We start from the raw sequence: 12,978 nt of genomic DNA, 5'->3' as shown, positions 1-12,978 counted from the left end.
TCCACATTCTGAAGCTGATTTATGTTTTTGCACTTTTTGTCAAGTCGTTTTAAATCTACAGGGGTTTTCTTTTCTTCAGATGTTCGTTTCAGTAGCATCTCAATCAGCAACACACACACAAATGTCATAATACTACTACAAATACTACTACTACTACTACTACTACTACTACTAATAATAATAATAATAAGCCCAAATTTGGTCTGAACATTCCTTAGACCCTGTAAAATCAGTGTGCCAAATTTCACAACGTTTTACTAGACAGTTCTATGGACTGCCATAGACACCATGAGCCAGATGAACAAGAAATGGAAGAACAACAATAGGGTGTCTACACACCTTCGGTGCTTGGCCCCCCAATACTAATGAACATGAAGAAATAAATTAATCCAGACACAAACAGAATAAGAAGGGGGAAAAAATACACAAAGAAAGAATAAAATAATGAATAATGTGAAACTCTTAATACATAAATAAAGATGATTTTAATAACCCTTTAAAGTTTTTAAAGAAATTCTAAATGAGTGTTTTTCACACAAAAAAAAATTATCCAAACATCGAAATAAGAAGTTAAATGCATAAATAAGAACAAAAAGAGGCTTTAAAAAGAAAAGATCTTTCTAGAAGAATTTTAGCATATAAAAGTTTAAACCGCATAAAGATATAGTTGTAGTATCATCATTATTATTATTATAAACATCATAATAAACATACTTCAGCTTTCATTTTTAACTTACCTGAAACTAAATGGGTTTCTCATGAATATCTTCAATAAAAGTGGATGATGATGATGATGTAGTTTTAAACTGATATGAAGAAGTGCTGTAGCTCATGATAAACACGACGAGCCTGCGATAATATTTTGTTTATTTATTAGACCTATGGAGAGTGTTTTATTCCTGAAACCTCCACCCACAGGACAGGGCACTACTTATCGACTTGTTTGGCGTTACTGAGGCTTGGAATGAATAAAACCAGGTTAACAACTGGGTGCTTTGTGCGAATTCGGGTTCCTTTCTACCTGAAAGCAGAACAGCTGAACAGGATAGCTCCACACCGGAACCGGAAGCACACGCTGGGAGTGTCGGGGCATCAGAACATTACATGAAGAAGTGACAAAAACCTGTCGGAAAACTGATATTCAGACATCTGTAAGGTTTTTCTAGAGAGTCACTACTCTAGAGAGTTTAGAGGTTTTTCTAGAGAGTCACTAACCGGCACCACACATTAAAATGCACATAATTAAGTAAACACTGCACATAAAAACGCAGTAATCCCCACCGAAACGGCATCGGGCACTATTTAAAGCTGCAACCATTTTGCGCATAAATGAGTGTCGTACTGTAGGCTAGTACCAGCCTAATATACAGATATATTAACTTTTAGCAAAGAAATACTTAACATTGTGTCTTACTCAATAGACATATAAAACGCATACCTGCGATTAAACAGGAATTTTAATTAAAAAAAAAGGTTTTATGAAGAAAAGCAAACGCACCTGGCAACGTTTTTTCTTCTTCTTCAGGTTCTCTCATGCCGTATTCCTGTTGCTCCCAACTGCTGCAAAACGATCAGTACGGCAATCAATCATGATTTACGGCTCTCTCTCTTTTTTTTAAAGTACTGTTGTGTATATATACAATTGATTAAACGAGTTGAATTTCTCTTTAAAAAATCATTTAAAACCCGTTAACAGCTTTTTTTTTTTTGTTCTTTCAGTTTTTACTAGAATTAGATGCAAAAAAAATATGAAATGAGTTATGAAAACATACCGTATTTAAACAGAAATAAAAAGGTTTAATGAAGCAAGCAAACGCACCTGGCAACGGTTTTTTTTTTCTACTTCAGGTTCTCTCATGCCGTATTCCTGTTGCTCCTAACTGTCGGAAAACGATCAGTACGGCAATCAATCATGATTTACGGCTCTTTTTTTTTTTTTTCGAAGCACTGCTGTGTATATACTCAAATGGTTAAACGAGTTGATTTTCTCTTTAAAAAGTCATTTAAAACCCGTTAACAGCTTTTTTTCTTCTTCTTTAAATTTTTTACTAGAGTTAGATGCAAAAAAAATGTGAAATGAGTTATGAAAACATACAGTATTTTCACATAAGTAAATGTTCGGCCAAGTATTAAATAAGGAATAAAACACTATGTATCATGCTGTTATAGGAAAATTATCACCTACGGGGTGATGTGAGGATGCAGGGTCACTATTACCACCGCAAAGTTGATTATTTTCCTCTAACGGCACGTCCCAGAGTGTTTTATTCCTCTTATACCACAGCAATTTTCCCATTATTTACAAAAAAGTACATGCTTATCAACCTTTTACTCACTCATCATGCAGCTTGTCACATTACAGAGAAACTACAGTACGAAATAAAAGCCCTCGGAAGATGTCGGAAATCTTAAAAGGTACAGCTTTTCCTCCGATGGACACAAAGCAGTGACATCGGAGACTCCTTCCATGAATGATCTCAGAGCTGCTGTTAGGGAAAACAAACCGACGCCGATCAGAATTTCGAACTCAACAGCGCTGTGGTGTGAATGCACGTAATTAACACACGCTTTTCCTTGAACTCGTGACAGTTTAATTTGAGCATCATATCATTCAGGCCTTTGAGATGCACCTGGCCTTCAGCATCCTTCCAAAGCAAATCCGTTTCAACTTTAACGTGTTCGTGTACGTGGTGCGATACAAAATCTGGAATATAGACAAGATCGTAAAAAGTAACATTTCAAATCATTCAACAGGCAATACAAAGAATGTGTCGAGACTAATATATACACAATGCAGTTTCACCTGGATTAATGCACCTAAACGGATTTTAGTGACAAAAGAAATGAATCGGTGCAGGAATTTCTGCTTTTCGCAGAACACAAATGATTCACGTCATCGTTTTTTTTTTTTCCTCGTACGTTATCAGGCGTACAAAAAGGCGTACACCCCACTGAAAGTCGATGTTAATTAATTCCTCACGACCAAGTCCTGGATTATTGCTGATGTGAAATGTTTTCAGCCCTTGTTGAAAGTAGAGGTGCGTTTCCCCTGGAGGCGGTTCTTGCATCTGCGAGATACCCCGGTGGACGTCCTTGAGAGGTGTGTCCTTTAGCACAGGAGCGTTTCAGTACGGATTAAGACAGCAGTTCCATAATTACCTTGTCTTCTCTTCTTTGCACATACCTTTTACACCAGATGCATTTATCCTTTGAGTTACAATATGAAATTGTAATAACAAAACAATTTTTTAAAAAAAAGAAGACATTAGGGGTTCACGGGCCTGTAGATCGAAAAAGGAGAAACCACCATAATTACGTCACGCATCAGTTTCAGAGACATGACACGATGATATAATATTCTATACCCATGCAAATTTGAATTACATATGCAAAAAGAAATCTAATTTGATTTATTTATTTATTGTACTCTCTGCTTTATTTTATATAGACAGGACAACCATTTCTCCTCGCCAATAAAGAAGATTCTCTCATAACACTGTGTAAGACATCACTCCATATTCAAGCACATTAAAATGAATCAATAAACGCTAGTCTCACCACCCCGACGTTCGTTATTCTTTATAATTCTCCTGCATTATAACAGCACATCCTGAGGGGATTTATTCCTCTTATACCACGGAAATTATTCCAGCTATTCCATTTTTTTTTTTTATGTATTAAAGCACGACCGGTTACTTTCTACGTTTTTATAGTTACGTTTAATGACGTGGAATGTCCGTGAAACAAGTACCGCTTATGTTATAACAGCTATAACTGAACAGTCGTTCCCACACCAGCCTCTCTGGTTTATTCAGTTAATAAGACAAAAACAAAGAAATAATGCAGCTTGTCATGTTACAGAGAAACTGCAAAATGCGTAAACTCGTCTGTCCTGAAAAACGTACTGTAAAAAACAAAACAAAAAAACCACTGACGCTGGAGACTCCTTCCATAAATGTTAAAAATAAAAGAAACGTCTCCTTACGGAATACCTCCTCACCAATGATGTCCCCCCCCCCCCCCCCTTTAAATAAACAAGTGGATGCTATAGAAACTAGAGGATCGTATAAACCTGTGCCTTGCGGCTGCACTGCAGTCGGAGCTGCCGTTGTAGAAAACGGATTCGAACAGTGCTGTGGTTTAAATCCCGGTAGCTTTATCGAAAGTTCGCCCGCGCTCTAATCGAATCAAGACGCCGGAGGTCCTGTGAGGTTTACGTCACTCCGGCGTGTCCTCATCCGTGTCGGCGTAATGATGTACAAAGCAGCTGGTTGTTTCCTGATAAGACATGGAGGAAAGAACGCGTTCCGTTCCATCCCTCCATTTTAATCGCCTCAGTGCTGTCAAGCTTTGGCTCTGGGCCTGTCACTAAAAAAACCCGTCAGGGCCGCACTTACTCTACGTCCTTCTGTTCGTCCGTTATCTCCTCTAGACTGGAGCCAGGTGCCGTGATACCCGGCCTCAGCTGGAGCCGCGTGTGCTGTCATTACACTCCAATCTTCCGTCCTGTTTTTGAAGAAATGTGTCCTGTCACACCTTGTTAACAGTCACAGATGGCGTCCGGTGGTTGTTCTTGTTCGTGAGGAACTGCTTCAAAACATGCACAGACAGACAGACAGACAGAGAGAGAAGAAGAAGAAGAAGAAGAAGAAGAAAATTAATTGAGCGAACGAGAAGCTCAATTATTAGCCTGCAATCCTAATAACTCCGTTTTATATCCTTCATTTATTCTAATAAGGAAGCAAGAGGGTTAGCGAACATTAGACTAACTCTAAAGGTAATTAAAGCCGTTAGCTAACATTAGGCTAACTCATTGTGGCCACTCTGAATCTGTTCGCTAATAAAGCTAGCTAACATTGCGCGATTAGAGTTTGCTAGCAAGTTTGGGTGTTAAAATCGCACATTTCCTACAGTTCTGACCCGGGTGCAAGTAGCTCAGCCTTAAAATGAATAAAAGTGTCTCTAATCAAAGCTTCTATATAAATCTATATAATATTTTTAGTATTCTTTTTTCTTTTTAGTAAATTATGTCCTTTGTAGCTAGTTATTTAGCAATACACCGAGTTCTGGTTCTTCAGCGCTAGCTAGTTATTTAGCAATACACCGAGTTCTGGTTCTTCATAGTTTGCTAGTTATCTAGCAATACACAGTGTTCTGGTTCTTCAGCGCTAGCTAGTTATTTAGCAATACACAGAGTTCTGGTTCTTCAACGCTAGCTAGTTATTTAGCAATACACCGAGTTCTGGTTCTTCATAGTTTGCTAGTTATCTAGCAATACACAGTGTTCTGGTTCTTCAGCGCTAGCTAGTTATTTAGCAATACACAGAGTTCTGGTTCTTCAAGGCTAGCTAGTTATTTAGCAATACACAGAGCAGTACATTACAATCCTCTGGTTCTCCCTTGCTATATAGCTACTTATATTAATGTTCAAAAATATCCTGACTAGGAAAAAGATGTTTGTTCCTGAAGATGAAAAAAATAATAAAATGGCTATGAATCATCGGAGTTGTTCATTCGTGTTGGTTTTATTTATATGATAGATGCTATGAGGATGAGGCTTAAGCTTCTATAGCGTAACTTCCCAGAACAATTCACCTGCTCGTTGTCCTCTGAGCTCTGCTTGGAGGTGGAGGTGATGGCGTTACACCTTGCTCCGTAACAGCCCCCCCGTTGGGTGCTCGGGGGTACTGCACTCTGATGAATTCTTGGCTTTGTCTTTGTTATTGTTAGGCTCGTTGTCTTTGATTATGTCGTACTGACGGCAGAACAGGGCAATCACACCTGAAGGTGAAAGAACGAGAAACAAGAAAATGTTTTTTGTTGCTATTTACGATTAAGCCTAGACCAAACGAAAGCTTGCCATTAAGCCAGAAAAGAAAAATCAATTATGTCCTCCTAATGGGAACTGGCCTAATGGTTTCCAATAACAATTATCCCAGAATTATTTAAGAAATATGCTTGATAGAAGGCTAATTCACATAATTCTTCTTCTTACCTGCCCACATTACTAGCACCACCACGATGATGATGAGCTCCCCGGCCCTGAGCTGACTGGCTTGCCCCACTTCCTCCATGGTGACTTCGTCTAAGGAGATACATGGCAGCTGTCAAATTGACAGAACGTCACACTCCTAACTTTAGCATGACGGCTGTGTGAAACTGACAGTCCATAACTCTTTCAGCTGATTAGGAACTTCGTCCCGTCCGCTTCTGCCACAAAATGAGGTCTCAAAGAGATCGTTTCTGGCAGGAGCTTGACAGGCTTTCAGAGTCACAGATAAAAGCCTCGAGCTCCTTTGGAAGGAAGCTCCAGCTTATAGCTTTCTAGATAATGGCTCTAACTTTCTATATAGCATCTACTTTGTGAATTTACTGTAGAATAGAACCGCACAATAGAAAGGAAATCTTATTAAATATTAAGAATGGAAGAAAACAATACGCTGATTTTAGAGAAGTAAACAATTTTTTGTGCGGCAAATTTTTCTCAGTACGTTTCGAACCCGTAATAAACTCTCCGGACCGTGTAGGAAAAGGCACCGAGTGTGTTTACTTTTAGACGCCTGTATCTCGGTTTCCTTCGGCGTCCGGAAACGCAGAGTTTCGCTCGGCGGACTCGTCCCGTGCGCGCTGATGGACTGCACGTGCACGATGTAGTCCGTCTCCGCCTCCAAATCCCACAATGCACAGCTCCGCGTGGTGGTGTTCACTTCCTGTATGAAGCGTAGCATGTGCACGTCCTTTTTCTGTCAATGGCACAAAAATTTTATTTGAAAAAAAAACGTCAGTATCTTACAGGGATCCCAGACTTCTACCAAAAACGTTGTTTTGATCGAAGTTTCAAAGCACAAATAATACGTTTCTCATTTCCAGGATGTCGAGTTTAGACCGGTTTTGCTGATTCGGTTTCGTCTCTAAGAACAGCAAGGACAACAAACACATTGATCTTTTCTCTCTATAGTGAATACTGATCACTTTTTGAATTTTTCTGAAAATTTCCTGCTTTTTTGTGGGTGATTTCTGCTCATGAACAGCATCCACCCCGCACCCCCACAACCTGGCGCTACCACCACCACGCTTCACGGTGATTTGCGGTTGCTCAAAACATGACCTTTGAACGTCACAACAAACTGCCACACACTCGGACTTGACGCAGACTTTGGGATACCGACCACAAGGTTATAGGTTCAGATCTCATCATTGTCAGACTGGTCCCTGATCCCTGACGGCTCAGTCATCTCAATCTTAAATCGCAAATGTAAGCAAATCCATTGGTCCATCTGCATAAGAAGGATATTTTTACAAAATGGAGACTGAAGACTGTTGTATGCTACGCAGTATTTCCTGCACATGCAGCATATTGTTAATACATTTTCAGTTTAACGTCTCAGAAAACTCTTCATACTACAACTGTCTAGAACCGTCTTACTCTACTAACACATAAAGGTCTTATAGCTTTTCCAATAAGGGCTTTAAAAGCCAGATGGCCAGATTCATTCATTCTTTCTTTCTCTCTCTCTCTCTCTCTCTCTCTCTCTCTGTCTCTCTCTCTGTACCTGCTGTGTGATGGCAAATCCAATAACTGGCTCTGCTCCTGGGATGTCCCATGTCACTGTAGCTGAGTTGGCCTTTAGATCCCGGATAGACACATTTACAGGAGGAGCTAAACTGTCTGAGAGAGACAGAGAGAGAGAGAGAGAGAGAGAGATGGGGACAGATGACAGACACATTTTCTGTTGCAAATGAAATATGAGAATATTTGTGCTTGTTTGCATGATTGTGCATGTGTGTGTGTGTGTGTGTGTGTGTGTGTGTGTGCGCGTGTGTGTGTGTGCCTGCACACGGACACATTAAAGCATTTCCCATGACTCCCATGATATTCAGCATCAAAACCTCTGAACTTATCCATTCCCTGCATTATTAATATTCATAACGAGAGACAGCTGACATATCTGGGCATCTGGTAGGACACAACATCCAGAAGGGGTGTGTGTGTGTGTGTGTGTGTGTGTGCGTGTGTGTGTGTTCCTTTCCGTATGATCTGTCAGTGTGCTGTGGAAGCACAGCAAGAAAGGCCTGAATTATACATAAGAGCTCCACAACTGGGTCAAGAGCCTCAACTATGGCTTTGTGTGTGTATATGTGTGTGTGTGTGTGTGTATGTGTGTGTCTCAGAGAGGAAAAAAAAAAAAAAAAAAGCCTGTGTGTATGTGTGTGTTTGATATTTCTTAGTTTCCTGCTCTTTATTTTCTGAGAGTTCTAACGTCTTCAGGTTCACAGGTCCTCTTTAAAATGATTGACAGCTCCACACAGAGAGTCAGTCCCTCCCTCCGGCTGCCATTATTCCGTGGAACAATACAGACGTGTGTGCTCTGTTTAACCCTCAGTTACCATTAATCACACACCACAGAGCGGCAGAGACAGATGGATGGATAGATACATACATACATACATACATACATACATTGATAGATTGATAGACTGATTGATTGATTGATTTATTAAGTTATTGGTGGGTGGATGGAGAGATAAGTACACTACAGCTATAGGACAGAAAAATAGATATATCAAGAGACAAATGGATGGATAGGACAGGTAAATAGACAGCTCAGACAGACAGACAGACAGACAGACAGATGGACAGATACCGAGACTACAGCTCGGACAGATAGATAAGTAGATAGATAGATGGATGGATGGCTCGGACAGATAAATTAAGTTTCCATTTAAACGTGATACTTCATTAGCCGTAAAAGGCCGGAACGCTGACCTAACCCTCCTCCTTCTCGCTTCCTACTGCGCTGCACTTTCTGACCAATCCTGTTTTCATTACATTCCAGAGAAAAAAACAGTTAAGTGCAAATGTCTCGGTGACTCTTCCATGGAAAAGAGACAGACAGACAGACAGACAGATGTGGCTGTTATCCTGCCATAACAATCCAAAACATACTGCAAAAGTCACCAGAAAAGAACTATTTTAAAAAGTTTCACAACAAGTCAAAACTCCTTTTGGCCTCCAGCTGTGATTTTTGGAAGGTGGTGTAATCTCTGGCGGGAGAAGAATGAGGAAAGACGGGCCAAGCTTTAGAACAGAAAGGTTACAAAAGCTGTTCGGAAGATGGGAAAGATAACGGCGGCAGTTGTAAAAGCAAAAACGTGGGTTAAAAAGTTACTGGACAACATCTGTGAAAGCGAACCTGTAAATATATCACATTACTGAACCGTTTATTTTTTGGGAATAAAAAATGGGGGGAAAAGCATGAGAGTTTACATCTGCTCCGATGATGATGACTTAAATGAGACTGTGAAAATGTGCTGACTATGTTGTCATTAGAGACATTAACAATGCACACTGGAGTAATATAACTACAGTACATCGACGGGCGAGGGGCGGGGGGGGGGGGGGGGGGGGCGCAAACCTTTGAGCTCGATGATAAAACTACTGCTGACTCGGCTGTAACGTTCGGGCCGATGGGACTGTGCTGGTGATGCTGGAGGAGAAAATGTATCCCTGTGTTTTATTTCAATGTAACAAAGCATTTTTTGGGAGAGGTGGAGGTAGAGGAGGTGGAGGAGGAGGAAGAGGAGGTGGAGAAAAAGGTGGAGGAAGAGGAGGAGGAAGAGGAGGTGGACGAGGTAGAGGAGGAGGAGGTAGAGGAGGAGGTGGAGGAAGAAGACGAGGAGGTGGAGGGGGAAGAGGAGGAGGTGGAGGAAGAGGTAGAGGAGGAGGAGGAGGAGGTGGAGGAAGAGGTAGAGGAGGAGGAGGTGGAGGATGAAGAGGAGGAGGTGTAGGAGGAGGTAGAGGAGGAGGTGGTGGAGGAGGAGGAGGAGGAGGAAGAAGAGGAGGAGGATGTAGAGGAGGAGGTGGAGGTGGAGGATGAAAAGGAGGAGGAGGATGAAGAGGAGGAGGAGGTGGAGGATGAAGAGGAGGAGGAGGATGTAGAGGAGGAGGAGGTGGAGGATGAAGAGGAGGAGGAGGATGTCGAGGAGGAGGAGGAGGTGGAGGAGGAGGATGAAGAGGAGGAGGAGGTGGAGGATGAAGAGGAGGAGGAGGATGTAGAGGAGGAGGAGGAGGTGGAGGATGAAGAGGAGGAGGAGGATGTCGAGGAGGAGGAGGAGGAGGATGTCGAGGAGGAGGAGGAGGAAGAAGCGGAGGTGGAGGAGGAGGAGGAAGAAGCGGAGGTGGAGGAGGAGGATGTAGAGGAGGAGGAGGAGGAGGAACACGTCAGTTTCTGATTAATGGATCTCTTCTCCACATTAGCAGTAGATGTACAGCCACTCTCACTAATGTTTTACGATCACGTGCACGTGTCTGAGTCTTGATTTAACGGTCAGCAGTAAAACTGTAGCGCTGATGGACGATGATAGTCGTTTGTTTTAATGTTTAAATGTCTAGTGAAAGCTGCCCAGCTTGTGCTTGTGCTGCCTTCAAATCCTCCTCGGAAGTTTGCGTGTACGAGTTCCGAGGTCATGGTTACGACGTGTTCAAGTGGTTTTGATGGGAACAAAGCGACAGGAAGTGAAATTTGTCTTGGAAAAAAAAAAAAGGAATCGAACGGTCGACGTGCGAAATTAGCGCTTACGCTTTACGCCACTTTCATATCAGCGGCCGCTGTGACTCTTGGTTTGTAGCCACGCCCCCCTCAGAGAAAAAGTTCCCGAGCTGTAATTACGGCATTGTGGTGGCGTTCTTGTATGTTTTACAATATTTCCAACAGGACTCGAAGACGGCATCGGAATTAAACAGCTTGGCCACGCCTCGTTTTGTTACAACCAATCACAGGCTTCGTAGCGCAACGGAGTTCAGAAAACTGACACGTGTTGAGTGAATCCTCCAAATGATGTCTGTTTACTCTAGAGTTAGAGTGACGTCATACTGTGACGTCAGAAGCCAGCTAAACATCATCCATTCACCCATTCATCCATCCATCCATCCATCTTCCATACCGCTGGTCCTACACAGGGTCGCAGGGATACCTGAGCCTATCCCGGGGCAGAAGGCAGGGGACACTATTCACTGCCTTCATTCCTTTACTGCTTCTTTCATGCGTTGTTGCAAACATGTGCACATACAATACATGTTAATTCTTAATATATGCACATAAACAATATAAACACTACTGAAGTGTCTGTAGTTTTCACACTAGACATAAGGCTAGAATTATATAGAACTTATTTACTTCTTAATTTGCATTAAATACATTTATTGAAAATATAACCCCCTGTCTGTGTGTGTGTGTGTGTGTGTGTGTGTGTGTGTGTGTGTGTGTGACAGGTGCATAAGATATACAGTCATGCATCTGACCTGCTAACGTCACCTGTAATTCCAATGCAACGTACAGCGCACGAGGACGCAAAGCGTGGTCGCGTGCAGTGCATGCAAACGCTTTCTTTCTTTCTCTCTCTCTCTCTCTCAAGCCCCGTTATCTCTCTCTCACACGCGCGCGCGCGCGCACCAGAACGAATCCCATAACCCTCGTGAAAATAACCCTGTTGCCTTTTGTCTCGTAACAAACACGCGCTCGCGCGCACTTACCGGCCAGAACCCGCGACACGCTGAAGCAGCTCAGCACGCACAGCACCGCGCGCGCCAAACACGGTGTCATCCTTTACACCGCGCGCTCGACGTGCAGAAGCAGCTCTGCTCCGCTCATCCCCTCATCTTCTCTCTCTCTCTCTCTACCTCTCGGTTATTCTCTCGTTTCAGTCCGGCTCTCGCGCGTCCGTCTGCCTTGTCGCATTAAAAGGCGCGAGGGTGAGACGGACGGGTTTCAGCACCGCGGACAGCGCGGCATGCTCACCAGTCAGGAAGCAAGAGAGAGGACGGGAAGAAGCGAGACTGTCACGGAAGTAGTAACGGAAGAAGGATGCAAACGGTGCGCGCGAGACGTCTGTACTCACTGGCTGCGTCAGGGTGGAAGTGAGAGAGGTAGTCTGCTTACCCCCCCCCCCCCCCCCTCTCTCTCTCACACACACACACACACACACACACACACACACACACAGTGTGTGTTTTATTCATTACATAGTGCATCAATATAGTGTAACTGTAGCCTAGCACCACAGGTGAAAGATAAAACTGTGTTCATTCTGAGATGATCAAACATATCAAGTACATCTGCACCGAAAACGCCGCTCTATTTTTTAGTGTATATCTCGAGATTAAGACATCTACAGGAAACAGGAAGTCAAGCGAAGGAGAAGTCGAGCGTGCGATTTTTCAAAACTTCCGCAGATTCGGGCCGAGACGCGTCGTGCGACGTCATCATCGCAATCGTCTTCGATTCACGTGTGTCGAACACGAGCGTGGCTAAAAGGGTCTCGTCTACCGACAAACATCACGAGGGCAATTATATATATACAATATATATATTAAATATATATACACACAGTTGTGCCCAAAAGTTTGCATACCCCTTGTCACACCCCCTGCTAAATCTTGTAAATTATTATCATTATTATGTTTAAAGATCTTTTTTTTTTTTCATTTCGTACCGCCCTTCGGACGCTAAATAAGACAGTTACACGTCTCCCAGAAGACAAAAATATCAACGATTCACACCGATCATCCTGTTCAAAAGTTTACCCCCCCCCCCTCTTAATGTATCATGTCGCCTTCTTGAGCGTCGGTGAACGTTTGCACCTTTTCTAATAGTCGTGTACGAGTCCCTCGGTGTGAAAAGACGGACCTCGGCGTCATACAGCCGCTGTCGGAAAGGGTCTGAAATATGCAGAACATGCCGGAGAAGCCGAGAACGTGCAGGACCTGGAGGATTTCCCCGAAGGACAGTGGGCAGTTTAATTTCTCATGACAAACAACCGACTCGTGAACACAAAAACTATCACGGAACATAAAAACACCATGCCGTGGATCGTCCAGGTGACGCCACGCGGGGTTAAAGAATCGAGCGCGTGTAAACTTTTGAACGAATTCAGCTATTGTCTTGTCTTGTGGAGTATACGTAAACGTCTGTCATGTGA

At 42.7% G+C, this 12,978-nt stretch overlaps 1 protein-coding gene and 1 long non-coding RNA gene across 6 annotated transcripts in view; both read right to left on the bottom strand.

Annotated features, from left to right (window-relative positions):
* Positions 1 to 1,884, bottom strand: part of LOC108263688 (uncharacterized) — a 33,630-nt gene extending 31,746 nt beyond the window's left edge. Inside the window, exons 1-3 of one of the 5 annotated variants that reach the window (XR_008396128.1) lie at positions 1,820 to 1,884; positions 1,499 to 1,560; positions 1,022 to 1,123 (exon numbers count right to left, since the gene is read on the bottom strand). This is a non-coding gene — a long non-coding RNA (uncharacterized LOC108263688). Of the gene's footprint in view, positions 1 to 737; positions 1,124 to 1,498; positions 1,753 to 1,772 lie in introns of those variants that run through there. The other 4 variants (XR_008396127.1, XR_001812229.3, XR_008396125.1 and 1 more) reach the window with 4 other exon arrangements.
* A 3,743-nt stretch (positions 1,885 to 5,627) lies between these two features.
* Positions 5,628 to 11,866, bottom strand: fndc5a (fibronectin type III domain containing 5a). The gene is made up of 5 exons (XM_017463187.3): positions 11,534 to 11,866; positions 7,554 to 7,669; positions 6,551 to 6,743; positions 5,996 to 6,085; positions 5,628 to 5,781 (listed from the first exon to the last, which is right to left on the bottom strand). Exons 1-5 carry the CDS (start codon positions 11,601 to 11,603, stop codon positions 5,642 to 5,644), a joined length of 609 nt encoding a protein of 202 aa, XP_017318676.1. The 5' UTR covers positions 11,604 to 11,866; the 3' UTR covers positions 5,628 to 5,641.
* Between the last annotated feature and the right edge of the window lie 1,112 nt (positions 11,867 to 12,978).

This window comes from Ictalurus punctatus, chromosome 3, assembly GCF_001660625.3.
Source record: "Ictalurus punctatus breed USDA103 chromosome 3, Coco_2.0, whole genome shotgun sequence".
NCBI classification, from domain to species: domain Eukaryota; kingdom Metazoa; phylum Chordata; class Actinopteri; order Siluriformes; family Ictaluridae; genus Ictalurus; species Ictalurus punctatus.
Note: the sequence above shows the minus strand (reverse complement) of the source record. Positions and strands in the feature narration are given on the sequence as shown.

Coding starts and splice junctions, on each gene's coding strand:
- fndc5a (XM_017463187.3), bottom strand. CDS start 11,603: ATGACACCGTGTTTGGCGCGCGCGGTGCTGTGCGTGCTGAGCTGCTTC. Junction 7,670..11,533: donor CGTGTCGCGGGTTCTGGCCG/GTAAGTGCGCGC, acceptor TGTCTCTCTCAG/ACAGTTTAGCTCCTCCTGTA. Junction 6,744..7,553: donor GATTTGCCATCACACAGCAG/GTACAGAGAGAG, acceptor TGCCATTGACAG/AAAAAGGACGTGCACATGCT.